Source organism: Convolutriloba macropyga, chromosome 2 (genome assembly GCF_964194025.1).
Source record: "Convolutriloba macropyga chromosome 2, txConMacr16.3, whole genome shotgun sequence".
Lineage (NCBI taxonomy): Eukaryota > Metazoa > Xenacoelomorpha > Acoela > Convolutidae > Convolutriloba > Convolutriloba macropyga.
Genome location: NC_134469.1, coordinates 6193238 through 6215669, shown reverse-complemented (window position 1 = coordinate 6215669; position 22432 = coordinate 6193238). Strand labels below are relative to the sequence as shown.

The 22432-nt window shown below is 34.4% G+C and overlaps 3 protein-coding genes across 3 annotated transcripts in view; 1 reads left to right on the top strand and 2 right to left on the bottom strand.

Annotated features, from left to right (window-relative positions):
• LOC142355291 (ran-binding protein 9-like) overlaps positions 1-22432 on the top strand; it is a 281185-nt gene that overhangs the window by 17408 nt on the left and 241345 nt on the right. The window lies entirely within an intron of this gene.
• Positions 1546-14020, bottom strand: LOC142335085 (apolipoprotein D-like). Its single transcript, XM_075383427.1, has 3 exons — positions 13681-14020; positions 8388-8524; positions 1546-1864 (listed from the first exon to the last, which is right to left on the bottom strand). Exons 1-3 carry the CDS (start codon positions 13910-13912, stop codon positions 1658-1660), a joined length of 576 nt encoding a protein of 191 aa, XP_075239542.1. The 5' UTR covers positions 13913-14020; the 3' UTR covers positions 1546-1657.
• Positions 18013-21659, bottom strand: LOC142335084 (E3 ubiquitin-protein ligase RNF113A-like). The gene is made up of 2 exons (XM_075383426.1): positions 21167-21659; positions 18013-18834 (listed from the first exon to the last, which is right to left on the bottom strand). Exons 1-2 carry the CDS (start codon positions 21656-21658, stop codon positions 18232-18234), a joined length of 1095 nt encoding a protein of 364 aa, XP_075239541.1. The 5' UTR covers position 21659; the 3' UTR covers positions 18013-18231.

Here is a 22432-nt window from a genome sequence, read left to right as displayed (position 1 = left end):
CAACTTGCAAGATTCTGGCAGAAAAATGGTCACCTTGCAAGTTTCCGGCAGAATGAATGGTTATCTTGCAAGATTCCGACAGAAAAATGGTTATCTTGCAAGTTTCTGCAGAATAAATGGTTATCTTGCAAGTTTCTGGCAGAATGAATGGTTAACTTGCAAGATTCTGGCAGAAAAATGGTTATCTTGCAAGTTTCTGGCAGAATGAATCGTTAACTTGCAAGATTCTGGCAGAAAAATGGTTATCTTGCAAGTTTCTGGCAGAATGAATGGTTAACTTGCAAGATTCTGGCAGAAAAATGGTTATCTTGAAAGTTTCTGGCAGAAAAAATAATTAACTTGCATGATTCTGGCAGAAAAATGGTTATCTTGAAAGTTTCTGGCAGAATGAATGGTTATCTTGCAAGATTCTGGCAGAAAAATGGTTATCTTGAAAGTTTCTGGCAGAATAAATAATTAACTTGCAAGATTCTGGCAGAAAAATGGTTATCTTGAAAGTTTCTGGCAGAATGAATGGTTATCTTGCAAGATTCTGGCAGAAAAATGGTTATCTTGAAAGTTTCTGGCAGAATGAATGGTTATCTTGCAAGATTCTGGCAGAAAAATGGTTATCTTGAAAGTTTCTGGCAGAATAAATAATTAACTTGCAAGATTCTGGCAGAAAAATGGTTATCTTGAAAGTTTCTGGCAGAATGAATGGTTATCTTGCAAGATTCTGGCAGAATCTGCCAGAATCTTGCAAGATAACCATTCGAAATCGACTGGAGTATATATATATATATATATATATATATATATATATATATATACATATATATATATATATATATATATATATATATATATATATATATATATATATGGGCGTGCGATAGACCTTGTTGAACTTCAGAATGAATAATTTTGGATCATCGGTAAATAAGAACGAAAATTCCCTAAGCTGACTTCCATTGTATCATTGATTTGGAAATAGAGCAAAAAAAGTTGTAAAAACTGTCTACACTCCACGACTGTCTACATATAAAATTTATTGGATAATTTAAAATACTTATTGGATTATTTTAAATAATTTCTTTCCATTTGTTAGAATTATTGAGGTAAGTTTCATTCACAAACAAACAAACATATCATGCAAGACCATTTTTGATTCAATTATTCATCGAGAATTAAAAATACTTTTTCAGTGCAAACTAAAAATGACACCATCAAAGGGGACGAAAATTGATTAAAACTGACAGTAATCTCATTGTGATAACACATGATACTGATAGCTCTAAACGGAATATTTCGGATCAGCAGCTAATTGAAAACCGACAGATTTTTTGCGACAATATTATTATTTTTCACAAAAATAAATTCAAGTGGTAAAGGAAAATTTTGCTAGTTCTTTTTGCACATTACCTATCAACAGAATCAGCCCGTTTCTCAAAATGTCCGAAACGATTGCTTTCGACTGTAAATTGTCCTGACGATTTTCTATAAGCCCTTTTCGGCTCGCTAAAAATAGTGGCTTTTTAATTTTGTTCCAAATTCTCTACAGGAAAATAGGAAATAAAAATTAAATAATTCTGATATGTTATTACAACAGAGATTTTCATCGAGTCCATAAAAAGTGCATTCTCATCAACAACGAGAACACGGAGCTATTTTTTGTTTATTATGGACAGTTGATTTGATCTATGATCATTGCGCCGTTCATATCTATTCCCATTTCTGTCAGAATATTATTCAACATGGCCTTCGTTTCAAATGTGAGGTAGCGACGTTTGCTGTATATCCATAAATACTCGTACCCAAATGGCCAGCACCCATAGAACACAGCGTACTCTTCGGGTTCAAACAGGATCAAATCAGAACTGAATACCTTGAACAGAAACAAATTCAACCAACTTTGTTGAACAGTTCAAAAATAAACTATGCATGGGTCTTTTCCCATTACAGCCCCCCTGAAAATATAGCTCCCATTATGGTATAAGTACCAGGATTGATGGGGGGTATAGGTTATCTGACCACTATGCTGGGGGGGGGGCTATAATGGGAAAGAACCCTATCCGTAAGATAATCTTGAAAATGGAACAGTGTTCAATTCTAACCCCAATATCTTAATTGCAGGTATAATGTGCTCAAACATTACACCAACTGATCTTAAGCTCTCGAGCTTGAATACATCATGAGGGCATATTTCTCTACTTCTTTCCCGTGTTTCAAGTTTCGGCATTAGAGGGCAATCTATTCTGCAAATTCTCCACCTATCACAGACTGAGAAGACTCTATTCCCTTTTAAATAGTGAATGCTTTTATATTTTTGTCATTCTCCTGTGTTTCATACCATGTGTATTTAGGTAATTTAGGTTGTATTTAGGTAATTTAGGTAATTTTGTATATATCATTTTAAACTTGTAATACTTTGTTTATAACATTTTAAACTTGCAATAATTTGTATATAACATTTTAAACTTGTAATATTTAACCCCTCGGATATATTTTCAATTTACTTGTTAAAAAAAAAGTGAATATTATTGATCCCAGCAACATATAGTTGTATTGTAGTTCCAATTGAAGTTTATCTTCAGCATTTTCTAGAGTCGCTGAGTCTCTCAGAGATAGGCTCATCTACTGCGCGCGCAGAAATAAGTAGCCCCTTAAGTTTGTTAAGCCCTATAATTTTTGCCGTCTTTTCTGATCTTTATCCAAGGTCACTTTTAACAATTACAGCGTATTAACAAGCTTGCTTATTCATTACACAACTTGCTTTTGGGTTTACTTTCAACCTTTTAACGATAGCTCAAAGCTAAGGCCATGTTTCAGAAACTTTTCTCAAAAAGATCAAAATTGGAGGAAAATATCGAATAATAAAAAGACACAAATCTAAACAGGCTGCACTTTTTAGATAAACAGAAAAGTGGTTTAGCCTTTAAAAAGGGCAGATGCTAAGTTGTATTGCGTAATTTTAAAACATAGTTGGCCGATTCCAGAGAACAGCCTCGTTAGCTCCGTATATCTGCAGTCTCAATTTCAGAAAAATGTGTGGTACCTTACTTTAGTAAAAGCGATCTAAAGATTACTTTGCAAAAACATGTTGTACAGCATGAAGATCTACAATATAAATAATACTTGAAATTGAATGTTTTCAATATCATCATTCATATGAATTACTTTTGGGTCCTTCAAAAGTTTTTTGCCAAAAATGTCCTTTCAATTCATCTTTCAAGGCCACTCTCGATGTTGTCTGAGTAGGCAATCGAAACTAGAAGGCAATCTGACTGGCTTGTGCAACAGGAGAAAAAATTATTGTTCTTTTTTATATCAAACTTAACTTTCTTTGTCTTGTCATGTTATATTGTTCTCATTATAGCAAAACATTCATATCTATCTGCCGGATGATAGTGGCTGAGTGAGCAACAAAATATATTTTAAGATTTTTGGACGGATCGTGCCTTCTCCTATTTAAACAGTTATCTATTCCTCACTTCAATTTTTATTAATGAAATCTGCAACCCCGCCAAAAATAGTTGCAGTGAGTGAAGTCGTTTTCCCTTCTCCGGCAAGCTTTTATTAAGTATACTCAGAACTTATATTCCAACAGCCAGTCTGCGAAGTAACGTTTTCAATTCTTCCTCAAGCATTAGTTTGTTATCAATAACTACGCCAAATTACTTCACCCTGGTGGATTCTTCTATTGTTTGCCGACATTTAAAACCTTATTTGTAAACTCCTACTTGGAGCTATAAAATTATATACTCTGTGAGTTTTTTTTATATAAAAAAGGTTGGTATTTTTTTCAAATTTTGTTTTCGACGAAATTATATCGTTTTTGGATTAACAAGTGAGGCAAGAAGTGTATATGTAAAAATTGTAAATCAGTGTCGGACGCTGCACGACCGTACAATCGTCTGAAAACTTCGCTAAATCGTTCATTCATCTGTTAATTAACAGAGGACCTAAAACAGTTTTTAATTCGTTTCCAAAGGTACCGAGTCTGACTGAAATCAGTTTAGAAGAACATTTCCCGTTCTTTTACTCATATAATTCTCTATTTTTTTCTTTTAAAATAGTTCGTAGTTTACAGAGTCAAAAGCCTTGTTTTTATCATGATGAACGCTAATATCAAAATAGCATCGATTGTTGAAGCTCGTTTTCAATAACCAAATTTATTGACAGAGAGTTATATCTCCTTTTCAGGAAAATCAGTTATCTGCGAAACGAAATCTTATTTAAAAATTTATGACAAAGCGGAAGTGGCAGAAATAGATCTATAATAGAGTGGGTCCTGGGGATTTCCTTTATTGAAACAAGATTTACAAACGCTTTTTTCAGACAATCCTAAAAATTTCCTCTGATTTGAATTGACTAATAAATTGATTAATTGGAAAATTGTAACTTAGAAGATTTGCGATTTCAATAGATTTGTTATCTTTGGACCAAAAAGGTTAAACAAAGCTTGGTGTCCCGGTGTGTGTCTTTATCACGAAATTCTTGATTGAAATTCCATCTGGCTTTATCACTATTCAGCTCCAAAAACAAAGGGAGCAGTTGATATTCTTTTTTAATGGAGTAGATCGTTTTGAAAATGAGCCTCATTTTCGCTATATTGAAAATGGTTTTTTCGTTACCTTGCAAAGTCATTTTCCTTAAGCAGAAGTTTTGATGTGAACCTTGTAACAGAGCAAGTTTTAATTAGGACATGTAGCTTTAACTAGGACATGTAATTAGGACATCAGGCTAACGCCATCTCAATTATATTTTGGAAATTTTAGTTATCATCATATCGACTGGCACTTCGCTGTAAAAGTGTCGCATGATTGATTTTTTAAATAAAATTTTGGAACACTATGGTCGAACAGCTCTCTTTTTCAAAACATTGCTTCCTTTTTCTGGTTTTAACATTACCGACTTGAACGGTGATTGTTGCCAAACGATGCTGTTTCAAAAAAAATCTGCTAATATGCTTTTTTAAAATCTAAACATTGTCTGTGATAATACAATCTATTAGATTCGAGAAAGAATTATTCAATCTCCTAGCAGTATTATCATTATTAGAATGTTGGTGAGCATATGGAGAAATTATAGATTGAAGGAAAACTTTGTCGCAATTTTTAAACGAAGTCTAGGTTTCACTTTTCAGTAAGTATGGCAGATTTTACTTCAGTCATTAAGATCAACTCCTAAAACCAATTTTTCCAATAAAGCGTTTACCATTTTTTTCTGGATAGTAGGATATATTTGCATTAATTTTTTTTTGCATAGGCACCTCAACCCATAAATTCACAACGTTCGTTTCTGGAAAGCAAAAAAGGTCATCCTGGAGACCAGGTCTCAAAAATATTAGAATATATATGATAGCACACGGCTTTCGTCATTGTTTTTAATATGTGATCTTTCCAAATTCCGTCTGTAAGATGCCGATATTTTTGAGGACACTTTTTGACAACCATCTTAAACTGAACGCCTATTTGCTTATGTAACCAATGTCTCGGCCGAGTTGTTTGATCAAAGGTTTTCCTGCTGATTTTCATGACTTTTATTTAGAATTTTCTTTCGGTAATCAAATATTTCCAATTGTTTCTTCATAAGTGCATGAAGTTAAACTGGTCCTAGACATCACCACTTCTCAGTAGGAAGAAGCATACAACAACCAACAAGTATGAAACTTTGAATTAGGGTGTTGGGACAGGTTGTTTGCTGTTTCAATTTTCTCTGAATGTAGGCATTGGTGATTACTGCAAAGATAACTGTCTGTAATAGTATCGTAGAGCACGAGTAAAACACATAGCATAACTATGAGTCAAATACCTGCCACTTCAAACTAAGTCTTATTTGATAACCTTACGCGTCGCAAAAAGAAAACCAACAGAAACTGCATCTAAAATCTTTTTTACCTCCGCAGTTTGTCAGTATTAGCGTGACCCACATCTGCTCTTTGGGAACATTAAAAAGATGGTTAATGGACAAGTTTACAAAAAGTGAAAAAAATTGACCTAAAAGTATATTTTTAATGAATAAAACTCCTTGCCGAAAATCAAAACGTATATCATTAAAAAAAAGAGGGCTTTATAATCTGCAGTTTGATTTAACTCGCATTAATTGCTGGCGTTTTTGTAGGTGCAGTCGGAGTAGTTACTTTCGCCGATTATTAATGAATTCGCTCAGGTATACCACATGCTCGGCAACGACAATTCCCCTCTCTTCCAGAAGGAAAATTCCAGAAATTATTTATACTACTGTTTTTTACAATTTAGACCTTGTTACAGGATCCGTTGTTTGAAACTAATTCCTTTAAAACTCGCAGGGCATAAAAAATGCTTGCTTAAACAAAAGTAAAGAAAGTTAAATTTGATTTTGAGGAAAGTCATTGCTGCATGTTAACAAAAAACACTAGCAAGAAAGCAAGCTATTGTTCAAATACCGTTTTCTATCTCTATTTCAAAGTTAAAGTGAAACAAATTCGGCGTGTCCAAAGTCATCACTTCAATTTGACTTCAAAACCCGAAGAAATGTGCTAGGAGATCTTTTAAAAAAAGAAACCGACCCAGTACAATCCAAATTCTTTGAATTGTAAAAAATCAAGAGAAGGGCAACAATAGCCCCAGCGATTGCATTGCAGCTATTAAAAAGGACACTATCAATCAGTTGCCGTGAATATACCATATTGCGCAGAAAAAATAGGCTAAAAAGGTGAATTTATTGACTACAATAAGAAAAGTACGGAAACTTGTCAAGTCAGCATATGGTATAGCCCCATCCCTAAACCCAAACACCGCAAGTTTATTATAATGAAAAAGTTAGGGTTGTTTTACAGCAAATTAGTGTTATTTCACAGCAAATGACAAATAAGCTTTTGTGCTTCATACTTGCAACTGAGAGAAAGTCTTTAAAATATTGTGTTTGGTCAGATCCTACCTAGCATTATAAAGAAGACGGCTAGTCTACTTTTGGTCTGCAGTGGTTCCTCAAATTTAGACCAATTTTGGACCCATTGAGGGTATAGGATTCAAATTCTCTCGCTACAGTAAGGCTGTGACAGAATTGTCGATGATGAGCATTTTATTTGTAACCCTCGAACGGACGACAAGTCATAATACAGAAAATCATCAATCATTTGCTTATAGCGCAGAACCAGGTCTCTCGTTCTCGGACAGAAGTTAAATAAATCCACATAGTAATCCATGTAATCTCTAGCATTGTTCCTCCCAAATTTTTTTTCTCGTCACCTTTCTCTTCACCTTTCCTTTCTATCAGTGCCGCTGTTCTCCAGTTTATTCAGCTTAAGTACTTCAGAGAATAAGCAGACAAAAGAATTGGGGTATTAAAGTTCCCCATATGTATCGGTAAAAAGAAATTTCTCCAAAGAAGTGGAACAACGTACCAATAGAAATCCGAAAAGAAAAAACAAAAAATAAAATTAAGGAGAATTAAATAGCAAAATGATCGAATTACTTGAACGTGTGCCAATAGATAGCCAAGTACAAGCTTTCAAAGCATATATCTGCTAGTAGTATAAATTATCTAACCGGGTCGAGGTTTGGTCGAAAAATTAATTTGAGAATTGCAGTGAATAGCGGTTAAAAAAAATGTTTTACTGCAAGGCGCCCGCATTTTTCAGCAACGAATGCAATGAAAGCGGCGAATTTTTGAAAAATTATCTAATTTTAGCGGTGAAATTTTGCAGATGTTTATTTTAACCGAATTCAACTGAATTCTTTTATTAAAAAACTTCCGCTCACGGGTTCGAACCTCTCAACTACTGCATTTCAACCACTTAATCTTCCACAGTGCCATATGTCACTTACGTCTTTTCAATTTCTTTTGATGTTGAATTAGATTCATTAAACTTTATGGAAAACATATGCGTTGAAATTTTGTAAGATCAGCGGTTTTTAGCGGTAAATATTACGGCCAATCACCGCAGTTCTCACAGTTTTAAACGATGTTTAGCGTTGACACCTTGATATGGGAAACTATTAATGTTTATTAAATTATTCCTAAAATTTTAATGGGATCTTGTCTGTTTGTGCCTCCCCGCTTAGTGGGTGTGCATATTATTTGCACAACCCAGACGCAGGTTCCATATTTTCACATATTGATTCACTATGTAATGGCGCCTGTTCTGTAACTGGGGGTGCATAACGAACTGGGGGGGGGGGGCAAAAGGAAAAGATCCTGACAATGTTTAGCCAAATTTTTTTAACCTTGTAAAACTTCAATTTACATTTCATAGAAAAAAATCTGATCAATACATATTATAGTGAACGCCGGAACATTTTGTGCTTTAGTTACATAGGCTGATCAAAACGTGCGCTCCAAATCAGGACAAAAGGTTATTTCGGTCTGAGACGCCCAGAAGCGGATTCGAGCGCACAAAAGTTCAAAAATTTGGTGCAATATACCCGTGCAAAAATGTCAGAAGTTCGTTTATAGGCTCCAATCATTTGACCATCAGAGAGTTTGATCAGTTTCCCAGTGATCACATTGAACCTGTGCCCGTTCTTGCCCATTTTGGTCACGTGCAAGTAGGGGTCGATTCCTGCAGATGAAACAGCTGTCACTTTCAAAACGTATTTTTAAAACCCAATAATGAAAGCAAACATCACCAAATAGTGTGAGATGGAAATCCATGAATTGGATGGCCCCTAATCTCTGACTGGTAAAAGATTGCAAAAAAAGATTGCTGGTGGATGATTGCAAAAAAAGGTATTGGGGGATTTTCAAAGCACTTATGCGTACCCTTGTATTTTCAATATCAAAAATGCTATTTATTACCTAATGGAAAATGCAAAACACATTTGCCAAGAACAAAGAAACTTCGCACAGGTGAAAATATCCACTAGTCGTGGTTACACCCCCCCCCCCGCCCTGCCCCTAAATGAAAATAGTTTTCTCATGTGAATGCGTGAACGAGTATGCATATGCGAACGACTTCTTCGGATGGAATATGATTCGGCGTGTTATTTTTTGTTCCCAAGCTGTTTTCAACCGGAAAAAAATGTGAGAACTATAAGTTACCACCATTATTTTCGACTTTTTGATGGCTTTCCTGAGCTAAATATGCTCTATCTTTTATACCTCTATGCGTCCAGAATTTATCTACAATAAGTCATTTCAGGAATTCCACTTTTTGAAATTTTCTCTCGGGCGTAAATCCTCAAGGTGCAATGTTCGACCATTTTGTCAATAATTTCTGTCAATCTGCAAATTTTTGATTACTTTGTGACTTTTTGTCCTCCTGTTCCGGCGTGCAACTCTGGGTTAGGGTCCCAATACCAGCCCGACTCATTTTCAAAGCCAATTCTGACCTTCCACGAGGAAAATACAAACATGGAAAATAAAAAAAAAAATACTTTACTCGATCTTTCAATTTTCAAATACGCTGAAGTCACCCATACTCACTCCGATGATTTAGAAAAATGAAACTTGTGAAATTACGTTTCTGTACATCTCTTAGATACATTACATTTAAATCAACAATCAGCTAATATATTCAGTCCTGTTTGCGACTGCAAAAAGTTATATTAAAATTTTTTAAACAAAACTTCTGTTTCATGACGAAAAGTCAGCATGTATAATATTGCAAATTTCTTACTTTGTGTAAACGGAAACAATAACAGCCCATGATTTTATTCAATTTTTATGCGGTTTTAAACGTTTAAATTTTCCGTTTTAATTTATGGGTGAAAAAAACTTTAGTTCAAAAACATTTAAATGCACTGCTTTAATTAATCTTGTGGCGAAATAATCATGAATGAAAACTTTCATTCAAAATAAAGCGCCAAAAATGAGAAAATTTTTTGGATACGATACGAGATTTAGGCTGAATTAATAGCGAGGTGCAAAAAAAGCGAGACGAAAATTTTTGTTTTATCAGCCTTCTCAACTGGTTTGGCGAATTCGCTTAATCAACTTAATTTAATTACCAATTCAGTTGCACTAAATTAATGCCAAGTTTTTGAAAACTACATTTGGCACGTCTTTGTACTGTATCAGGGCAAATCCTAGAGAAGCTGTACAAAAAAAGTTATACGAAAATTAGATAAGAATATTTCTTCTACATTTGTACCTGTTCTGTAGGTGTTCTTTGTGCTAAGTATTTCTATGTTCCAAAAGCCCCACAACAGTAGACGACTAAATTGTTGTTTCGTAGTTGATAAACCGAAGCATTTACCTGATATTATCAATAATGTCTATCAAATTTGGTCTTTTTGGCATTTCTACAATAATTTCCTTTTTTGCATCTTTCGTGAAAAATTCAAAACAAATAAATTTTGAGGTAATGTTAAAATCAGCAGCTTGGGTTCTTCTAGCCACCTTTTTACGGTAGCCCAAAATTTCGTCATTGCATATAAAAATCTTTGTTTTTTCACTTCAGTAATCCAATTTTTCGACCCTCAAATTGAAATTAAATAGAATTTACAGAAATATCTGATTTTAATGAAAGTTTTGGACTAATTGGAAACTGGTCGCTCAAAGATGATTTGTTATTACCTGATTTATCTAAAAGGATAAATTGTTCAAAACAGTTATCTAAACAATTTCCTTTCAAAAAACATGTTTGATTGAGGCTAAATTTTAAATTTTTGCAATTTAGTTTTTAAAGTTTGACCTAAAACTTTATATTTCAGTTATCACGCGCGGATTTTATTCTGAAATCCTTAGATATCAGATTCTCTTAGAGAATTTTGGACAAATTGTTCTGGAGAATCTTTTACAAAAAAAATCTAATCACACTTTGACACAAACTTCTTACATAAAAAAGAAAAATTGCTGAGGACAAATGACTTAAAACAATACAATAAGATTAAAGAACTGAGTTCCCTCTATTTAAACAATTTTAAAAAACTGCGAAAGAAAGGTCACGGTTTTTGTAGAATAGACGTTTTTCAATTTTCCATCAGGATTTACATATACTAAAAAAATGGCCCAAAAATGATTCTATTTGGCTTGAAACGGGAATATATGGTGCTAAAGAACCGGTGTGTTGATTTTGTATGACTTTGCCCATTTTTTAAAAAATTTATTTGAGTTTTGACGATAGTTGTTTGCGTTCAATTCAATTTTGTTTTTAGAAAAAGCAAAGAAATTAAAAACATATATGGCTAATTGAGATTATTTGCTCGTATAAGAGCTCGACAATGCATCCAGTTCGACCATTGTGCAATGTTCGAGCATTTTGTCATTAATTTCTGTCAATCTGCAAATTTTTGATTACTTTGTGACTTTTTGTCTTCCTGTTCCAGCGTGCAGCTCTGGGTTAGGGTCCCAATACCAGCCCGACTCATTTTCAAAGCCAATTCTGACCTTCCGCGAGGAAAATACAAACATGGAAAATAAAAAAAGTTACCTAACTCGATCTTTCAGTTTTCAAATACGCTGATGTCACCCATACTCACTCCGATACCTTAGAAAAATGAAACTTGTGAAATTACGTTTCTGTACTTTTTTCAGATACATTACATTTAAATCAACAATCAGCTAATAGACTCAGTCCTGTTTGCAACTGCAAAAAGTCATCTTAAAAATTTTTAAACAACACTTCTGTTTCATGACGAAAAGTCAGTATTTATCATATTGAAAATTTTCTACTTTGTGCAAACGGAAGCAATAACAGCCCATATTTTTATTCAATTTTTTTTGCGGTTTAAAATGTTTAAACTTTCGGTTTTAATTTATGAGTGAAAAAAACTTTAGTTCAGAAACATTCAAATGCACTGCTTTAATTAATCTTGTGGCGAAATAAGCATGAACGGAAACTTTCATTCAAAATAAAGCGCCAAAAATGAGATAATTTTTTGGATACGATACGAGATTTAGGCTGAATTAATAGCGAGGTGCAAAAAAAGCGAGACGAAAATTTTTGTTTTATCAGCCTTCTCAACTGGTTTGGCGAATTCGCTTAATCAACTTAATTTAATTACCAATTCAGTTGCACTAAATTAATGCCAAGTTTTTGAAAACTACATTTGGCACGTCTTTGTACTGTATCAGGGCAAATCCTAGAGAAGCTGTACAAAAAAAGTTATACGAAAATTAGATAAGAATATTTCTTCTACATTTGTACCTGTTCTGTAGGTGTTCTTTGTGCTAAGTATTTTTATGTTCCAAAAGTCCCACAACAGTAGACGACTAACTTAAAAAAATTTTTGACAGGGTTGTTTTGTAGTTGATAAATCAAAGTATTTAACTGATATTATCAAATGTCTATCAAATTTGGTCTTGCATTTCAACAAAAACATCCATTTTGCATCTTTCGTGAAAAAATCAAAACAAATGGAATTTGAGTTTATGTAAAAATCAGCAGCTTGTGTTCTTCTAGTCACATTTTTATGGTAGGCCAAAATTTAGTCATTGCATATAAAAATCTTTGTTTCTCCACTTCAGCAATCCAATTTTTCGACCCCCAAACTGAAATTAAATAGATTTTACAGAAATATCTGATTTGAATGAAAATTTTGGACTAATAGGAAACTGGTCGCTCGAAGATAATTTGTTATTACCTGATTTATCTAAAAGTATAAATTGTTCAATACAGTTATCCAAACAATTTCCCTTCAAAAAACATGTTTGATTGAGGCTAACATTTAAATTTTTGCAATTTAGTTTTTAACGTTTGAACTAAAACTTTATATTTCAGTTATCACGCGCGGTTTTTATTCTGAAACCGTTAGATATCAGATTCTCTTAGAGAATTTTAGACAAATTGTTCTGGAGAATCTTTTACAATAAAAATTTGATCACACTTTGACACAAATTCCTTACATAAGAAAGAAAAATTTCTGAGGATAAATGACTTAAAACAATACAATAAGATTAAAGAACTGAGTTCCCTCTATTTAAACAATTTTAAAAAATTGCGAAAGAAAGGTCACGGTTTTTTAGAAGAGACGTTCTTTATTTTTCCATCAGGATTTACATATACTAAAAAAATGGCCAAAAAATATTTCTGTTTGGCTTGAAACCGGAATATATGGTGCTAAAAAAGCGGAAACCTAAAAAAGGTAAGGATTCAGAATTGACAAAAAAGTTTTCATTTTTTAAATTTTACAACTGGATATGTTGATAACTCTCTTATTGAGTTTTGGCAAGTTGCATGGTAAATGAGTGGTTTGATGAATATGTGCAAATGCACACATTACCGATCCGGTGTGTTGTTTTTGTATGACTTTGCAAATTTTTTAGAAAAGTTAAATTATTTGAGTTTTGACGATAGTTGTTTGCGTTTAATTCAATTTTGTTTTTAGAAAAAGCAAAGAAATTATAAACATATATTGGCTAATTGAGATTATTTGCTCGTTTAAGAGCTCAACATTGCATCCAGTTTTGGCTATATGTTTTAAATTTTCGTTTATCTTGTCGAGCGTTTGGAATTACTGTCCGATTTTTTTTTAAATTTTGGTCAATTTCTTATCCTATGAAAATTTTGATGTCAATTAAAAGTCGATAGCGCTCTAGTAACAAAACTATTCATTTTTCAACTATACGTTATTTTTGGGGAGTCTTGTAATAAAAATTTTGCTTCATATTATTATTTCAAAATAATAAATTCGTTCCTTCGTCACCTTACACCACAATTTTAGCCCCTAAAAAGGTGCTTGAGGATAAGTTTTGTGGAATTAGCGGGGGTTAAGCGTTGGGCTAAACCAATTCTTCCCTTATTTGGTAACAACGTGCCAATAAACATCGACATACCTTTTTTCTCAGTGTAGTTACTGAAGATTATCATATTACACTTGACAAATCTTTCCTCAAAAAAGAGGTTGAATCGTTCAATCTCAAACCACGATCCCTCCAACTGGGTCAAATTGACAGTGGACAAAACTGAGTATTTGGGACAGGCGTTCAGGTGTAGTCTGGACCACCCCTCTGGGATGCAGACCAAAAAGGTAATTATTGACAAAATATGAACAGTTTTCATAGTCATCACAATCTGACAATTAATTTGATTAGTAATAAATGAAACTAGAGTGTTGCCTTAATTACAAAGTATTTACAGATTGTCAACATATTTTCTTGACCTCAAGTGAATTTAAAGAACAATCTGATGAGCATATGATCAACTGTTTGAACAAACTAACGAGAAAATAATATTTAAAGGTGATATAAGATCACCATTTCATAGCAAATGTTTCTATCTTTGATCAGAACTTTTGACAAAAAGGAGATAGCCCGGGCTGATTAAGTAATAATTCAAAAAGTTAGAAAAATAAAACCTCATATTATTTCGTGTAAGAAAAATTGTTGTCATAGAAATTTCATATAAAGTTGCAGATGGAAACTTTGCAAATAGAGTTTTTAATCCTCAATCATGTAAAATAATAATGAAACCAAAAGGCTAAAGTTTACATGCCTTTAGAATAATCAAAATTATATATTGAAATAATCAAAATTAAACATGAATCTACTAATGAACATGAATTAACTATTATTTAAAGCATGATAAAAAGTAAAGTTAAGTAACGAAAAGTTAAAAGTAAAGCATGATAGAAAGACTCCCTCCGAAGACAAATTGTATAAAGGTTACCTGCCTGCTAATCATAATCAACGAAATGAACGAATATTGTTTTGTAATCTTGCGTCTAAAAGACTTGGCTATTACATTTACAACAAGTAAATTGGCGAACCCTCCTCGAAAAAAGCTTTCTACTTACCTGAAGATATAGTAAAGTTTGGATGTGAAGTTTTCTGCGATATCAAATAAAACTTAAATGGCACAGGCAAGGAAACAAAAGTAAAAGACAAGAAAAATCCAAAAAAAGGACAAATGATTTCTATACAACGACAAACTTTTGTTTAAAGACGTTTCCGAGCATTCAAATATGCTTGAGAGAAACCGTTAGGAAAAAATTGCTGATCATTCTAAGCTCATGAGGGTTATATCGTTACACGGTTTTCAAACAATTTTGGTACAGACGAACCAATTTTTAACACATAGCCACCAACGAGTGTCGCTCAACACCAAGACCAGATGCTCAACACCAAGACCAGATGCATCATACTCTTGATCATTTCCTGATAAGTCGTCTTTTCAGCTCCTGGCCACCAAGAAAAAATGGCAGCAATCCTAAAACCAATTTTAAATCAATAAGTTTAAATTGTCAAATATTCTCTAACATTGCTGAAGCGGTCAGAAAGAGATCGCAAGCAATCCACAGGCACTGAAGTTCATCTATATTTCCCAGATTCATGAATTAGCTCTTCGATTAGTTTGGTCTATTGGATGTGCGTTTTTAGTGCACCTTAAAAGCTGGCGGTGAACCCTTGGTGAAAGTGAAAAAGGCTTGAGCTATGTTTGTTCGGTTCCTTTCCGATCTAAAATGCATTTTGCTTGATTAGCTTTTTCTTGGTCTTTATTCATGCAGTGGTATCTGGGATACTCTATAACCTCAAGTGCTCACTTTATCGTCACTGATTTTCAGCACCATTTTCCACTGTAGTTTGCTGCAGACACTGCAATTTTTTCATGAGAAAAATTTAATTAGGATAGAATTACTTCAACCAAACTGAATTGTGAAATGTTCACCCGCTTACCTAAACCAACAACAAATACACCAGAAATGTCATTGTGTGAATCGAAGAATTTTTTCTTGAATTTTTTTAAAGAAGAAAATTGTAAAGACGAGAATTATGCATCTAATGAGTTCATCAAACCTCATTAGATGCATAAAAAAGAATTTCAAAAACGAGTCTCAAAACTTGCTAACTTGATTTTTACGTTTAAAATGTTCAACCTAAGCAACTTCAGCTTGCAACAGCAACGCAGAATACCACAATTTGGAGAACTTTTACGCAAGAAAGCTACTAAAAAATAACTTAATGTTTCTAAGCGAGAGCTTTGCACATCACTGTGGCCTATACCTCAAATCTCAATCTAGTTGAATTCTTTTTTAACCAAATAAACCTTTTTTTAGTAATTCAATGCTTTTGGATAAGGCATCCTTTGTTTTTTTACCTCCTCCTCTTAATTTAGCCGGAGAAAATCTTAGAAACAATTTGCGCAAATTTAATATTTCAAAGTTGACCAAATTGGTGGACAAAATGTCTGGTAAAAGCTGTTGCGCGGAGAGACCAGACAATATGAAGAGAGTAATCATTATTTTATCACGAATGCAGATAAAATTATATTTTTGATCTTTTTGCCTTATATGAAAAGTAAACCGAAACAAAGTTCTTAATATTAAGCTGGGAGACTTTTGATCAAACTTATTTGTTCCATTGGAACAATCAATTTCGACTACCATCCTAACTGCAATTGCTCATTTTCAAAAACTTTGACAGAAAACTGACATTGAATATTTTGAATTGATATCAGCACAACAGTGGAGGAAGTCTAGACAAAACAAGAACAATCTACAAAACGAAAAAAAATTGGCGCCTTGTTTTCAAAAAGCGGCACTACTTTTATACAAACGCGTTTTTTGGAAAACACATTTATTCTAAGTATTTTCATAAAAGTGCGCAAGGAGTTAGACAAACAACTAAATGTCAAGTGTCGACGAATTTTACTAGGATTTCCGCATAATCTGATTGCAAAAATTTGATTTAAAAATAAGCTAAAAAATTGTACCTTCTTCCAAAAGTAATCAATTTTGATCATTCTGACAGCAATTGATTATTTTCAAAAATACTGACAAAAAACTGACGTCGGAGCTTTTGAATCTATATCAGCACAACATTCCTGCAACTTCTGCAAAATGAGTAAAATCAGAGAAATTACATTCCAAAAACTCGTCGTATGATAAGCTTCAATATCAGTAGTTCTAGCTTGACGCTACTGAATCATGAAAAAAATAGCCTTGCTCTGAAAACGGCGTACGCAGAGGGTAGAAAACATTTAATTCAATTTCTGAACTCTTTTATCGCAATCAACAATAGATGAAAAAGGATATGGTCACAAATTTGCCAAAAATTGTGTTATCTAACTTGGGACAAATTAAAAAGCATTTTGAAATAATCATTTTTAATGTAAGTGTCCTCACTCCACCTGCGCTTATATGCTTCGTATGGTGGTGTGTGCCATTAGAGTTCTTATGGTACCAGTGTCATCTCTTTAGAATTCGAAAAAATGATGTCGATTTTTTACACAAAAAGAATATGGCTGATACATTCCCTCTTTTTTCTAAAATGTGTTCAATCAGTTTAAAGATGAACTTATAACTGGATTACTTCCAGAGAAAGTGTACGATCCTTAAAAGTTTTTTTAACAGTGGACGTATAAGAATTATCATTACCTGTTTAATTGCATGACGTAGCCTGATTAAGATTATTCAAAAGAGAATAATGACTGAACAATTTTATAAAAAGCAATCTTTTCATCTAAAACTGAAACGGCGTATAATCTAGCTTTTGCCAAGAGTTCAGTTTAGTGAAAAACACTATTTGAAATATGGTTTTCTGTTTTTAGAAATGTCAGTAGTTGGCCCGAAAAACTTCATAAAAACGTTTGTTTACGTTTGAAAACAATTGCTTCCTTTTTTGATTTCAAAACAATGTTTTTGAGCTAACGCACCGTCAATTTGAAGGCAAACTAACTACCTTTTATTTTGAGCATAGTTGAAGAAAAAAATTGGCGACAGAACTCAAACTCAACAGTGGTCATACTTTTGTGGCTTGTTTCTGCTTTTAAAAAAATTGCACTGACTTAAAGTATTTACAACACTGTGAAGACATAAAAACAATGTTGATGGGTACGTATGCGCCATGGCAAATGATTTGTTTTCGACATAAAACTTGTAACCGAGTGCCAAATTAGCCAAACATATGCCCTCATAAAAACATTCCATCTGCATGATATGAAGCTTAACTCTACCAGAGAAAACCAAGACTTGAGTTCTAATCCGTCCAGAAAAACCCAAGTCTTAGCCTCTCTCTGCCCAGAGAGGTCCCAAATCTTGGGTCCTCTACCCAAGTTTTGGCATGTCTGCCAAAACTTGGCCTCTGGAAAATCTGAATCGGGCCTGATAAGCTCTGTAGATTCGTTACGGGTACCTCATCATAGCTAAAATCCTGAACAAAAAAATATCGTAGATATAAACTACTCTGTAATATGTACTTAACACAAACAATTCTCAAACAAAATAGTATCAGTTCAAGTAATTTCGATAGTTTGGCTGGCATATCGAGGCACTTCCCTGTCCCTTTGGGGCTGGGTCACATTTCCGTCAACTCGTAGAACGACCCGTCAAACTTTTATCCCAAAACCATCCGGAATGGGAGCATTAGAAAGTTGTTCACATCTTCAGCTCAATCGCTATCTTGTTCAGCTGATACAGCAGTGCTCGATTCTCCACCTGTAGTTTTTCCACGATTCATTTTTGCAATTATCTCTTTCGCGGGGTTAAACATTCCTTTCGTATCTTCCCCACACGCATAGCACCTCATGCTTTTCCTACAATGTGCTAGCGCGCATTTTTCACAGAAATAGTGCTTACATTTAGTCACCACTGGCTTGTCAAATGATTCTCTGCAAATAATACACTTAAAAGGCAAGTCCTCCTCATCCGAACTGATTTCATACTGACTCGGATCTTCCGGTTCTTGGCGCTTCCCACCTGGTTTGTGCTGTTCGTTGTACTCGTTTTCCAATTGCCATCCGAACTTATAATCTGATCTGTCGTGAAGAAATTTGCACGAGTCTCCAAACCCACAAAACCCAGTTTCTTTGTAATCTTTGCAGATATCTGGGGCGTAGTCCCACCTCGTGGTGGCCCTGAGGAATGAGGGTGCCCGAACGGGACCCTTCAGAGCTGCTTTGACCCCTGTTGGTTTCTCTTTGGGTTTGTTGAATATTGTGTAGTTGTCTTTGCCAGTGTAAATATCTGACGAAGCAGCACCCGTCTCTTGAGCCTGAAAAACAAATATATAAAACAAATAACTCAAGCGGTGAATTACCCTACAGCATGCACGTGAAACTTTAAACATAAACCGACTAACGTCGGATGAATTGCTCTCGAACGACCGGCGGGGGAGTTGATTTAGGGGTGCAGCTTAGAATTTTTCATTGGCGCAAAACTCGGACCTCGTAGGGGTTCGAACCTGCCGCATAGCAGTCAAAACATCGTAACCACTTAGCTACAGCGGCTTTGAGAGACAATTGCTGACAATTAATTTTATATTAGCAAAAAATTTCATTTCGGAATGAGAGAAATTGACATCAATCAAAATAAAGAAGTGAAGCGTGAAATAGTCACTCAATACGTCAAAGAATATTTCAGAACAAAAACGCAAAAACGTCCAGGGAAAATTTTGCATTACAAAAGGCACAAGTTTACAATAATGGCTTCAAACTTCGTTCGAGGGCAGTTAAAAATGTGCAAAGTCAGCCGCGCCAGAAGTTACAATGTCTTAAGAAGTTTTAATTATAAGAAGTCAAAATTCCACACACTTTTGGCAGTTGAAATTTCAATCATGCGTGTTAATGCATGTTACCATCTAAAATACCACTATCTATAAAGGTGCAACAATTTCAATTATAGAGACGCGGTTAATCGATTCCCAAAATTCTTGACAAGTTCTCAGTTTCGTTTTGGAAAGTTCAGAAGAAATCTTGTTAGGAATCCTATTAGGGAGTCACAACCAACCAGAGAAAAAGAAACCGTTCCATATTTAGGCTAAGTGACCTCAACAATAGATTATGAGCAAAATAATCTTCTAGCGTTCAATTTTAAAAAAAATATTGTTGAAGAGACAATTATATTCGAATTGACAATTAACAAGCCAAAAAATAACAAAATCATATGGAATCAACCATCAAAGCTGCCCAGCTCCTTGAGACACCTAAATATCTATCTGCAGATGTTGCAACAAAATTTGAACGACAGTTCAAAATTACTTCTCATTTAAAACTTTTCTCGTCTTTTATAACACCCACCCATTTGAGGGTGACCGGACAGCAGATCGAAAGGACAACAGATCGAGAACAGAAAAATTGGGACAAACATAGCCGGCAGAATGCCGGAATAGCTGCCAAAAAATAGACTTGCGTGCCGTATAATACAGATAGAAACAGATAGATCTAAATTGAAAAAAATCGACGCAGCTCAAAAAGCTATGTAAAAAGCATTCAGCGATAAATTAATAAAGCTTGTTGAAATTCATTCAACAGAAGCCTTTTATTAGTGACCTTTACTGCACATATGAGTTCCTTTGACCATAAATTAATTCAAATTAAACTTAAGTTTTAAAGTGCAAAAGTCATTTTATTGAGTGAGGTAAGTCACGTATGATCAAAATCTAATAACCCAAATACCTTTAATACTTTTTCTAGAGAGAGAGAGAGAGAGAGAGTGAGAAATGACGTCACGCGCGCAAACGATGTCAGTGAGAGGAAGAAGTCATTCAGAAAATTTGACTTTTTCAGCTTTGATGTGTGAACAAATGTAAAACGAAAAAGAGCGTCAGACGAAACAAAAAAAAACATAGGACAAGTCCTGACGTACAATTCAAAGATTTTTGACTGACTAAACAGAAAACTAGACCCAGAATGGACTATGAATGGATTGGAAAAAGCATTTAGAAAAAAAACCGATCCAAAAAATCGAAAAACGGTAAAAAACAAAGTGAAATTGCCGCATGTGAACAAAAGACCATTAGCGAGAAAGCGAATTTTTGTTCAAACACAGTTTCGTCACTCTACTTTAAATTTAGAGCAAAAAAATTTCACGCCACAAAACCACTCGCTTTTTCGCTCCACTTCCTGTTTCGGTGTGACCAAAATCACTACTCCAATTTGACTTGAAAAATCATGAAAGTGTGTGAACAGATCTTAAAAAAGACAGCGCCCCAATACAATTCAAATTCTTCGAACTGTAAAAAACGAAGAGCACCGCAATATAACTCCGCTCATCTTACAGCTTCGCAGCTATAAAAAAATCGAAAATTAATCTCTATTCTTACTGGTTGAAATTAAGCATTAGTTGCGAGCTGCAATGTAATTACCAGATTATGGCCATGCCGCGTGAGCCATGGCCATGCCTTAGCGGCCCGTGGGACTCGATATGAATCTATCACAACCGAACAAAATATCACAACAGAACATGTTATATGCTGTATAATAAATGAGCGCTCAAATCTGATTGGCCAATACGTAACTAATTTTCGATCTATTGTCCCAATTTTTGCTTCCGATCTGTTGTCTTTCGATCTATTGTCCTAGCACCCCATTTCAGATCGTTCTTACCTGGTGTTGTCTGTCTAGCACAGCCGTGTGATCTCTATCATAGGCAGTGTCTATTTCCACAGTTGCAGTTGCCCCCTGATCATCAGGGCCCGACACCACTCCCGATCTCGAAGACTTGAAAGTAAAATCCACCAGGGGTTTCAATCTTTCCTTCTTGCCACCATCGCGTGAAATACCCACCGGTTTCTCTTCATCACTGTCTGAAAAGTTTCGCTTGCTGTCTGCATTCCCACGAAGTGCTGATGACTTTTGAATCATTAGATTGTAGTCGGATTTCTTGGACTTCTTGCGGACGACAACCGTTTCATCTTCAGATGATGATCCCCGCTTGCGGGTTGATTTGGAACCCTCGTCATTGTCGTCTGAATCTATTGCCGACTTCTTCTCGGATTCGGAATTATCTTCTGAACTGTCACTCTGTTCAGCTGTCACAACTCGCTTCGAGGCTGCGTTGTTCCTGGCACCGCTGCTGATGTTTCTCTTTTTGAACATGAGATCTTAAAATAGACTATAATCAATATGAAGATAACTAGTCCAGTAGTTAAAGATGATGAAATACGTGTCTACCTTGATGTGATTCCATATACATCAACAGGTCATCAAAATAATATCTACATCAATAAACTTGGAAAAAACCTGCAACAATGAAACAAAATTACATCAGATAACGTTCTGCTATTTTCAATTATTTAAATACTCGAGAAACATAAGAGAAGGCCTTAAGAAAACTGTCATTTTTTAAAGAAACATACAACTCTCTTAATAATTGCCAATATTAATGACGAGGTTAATTTCTGAAACTAATGGGAAGATCATCATAGCAAGGATTTGAAAGACTTAAAAGCAATAATTTTTTGGTTAAAGAGAGGATTGTGAACACTGCCAATGGGTTTACTTTAAAATGAATCACAATCTAAAACAAAAACTTTCCTCCAACCAAAACCAGTGGAAAATCCGATTAGTTTTCAGGAATCACAAACACCAAAAAATTTACGATCTCAGGCCATGACAAATAAGAGTGAGTATCAGAATTCAGGAATAGTGTCAAAAGCATATGCAACACCTACAGTAATCGAAGAAACCGATAATAACATCAAACGCATATTCTAAACAAATTACAGCAGAACAAAAAAAACAGTTTATAGCGATTGAAAAAGTTTTAACAGTAAAATCAAATTTAAATACCCACAATCATTATACAAAAACTAAAACCGATAGACGCTGGACGCAAGGATGTTCTAGAAGAAAAGGGTCAAGTGAAAATTG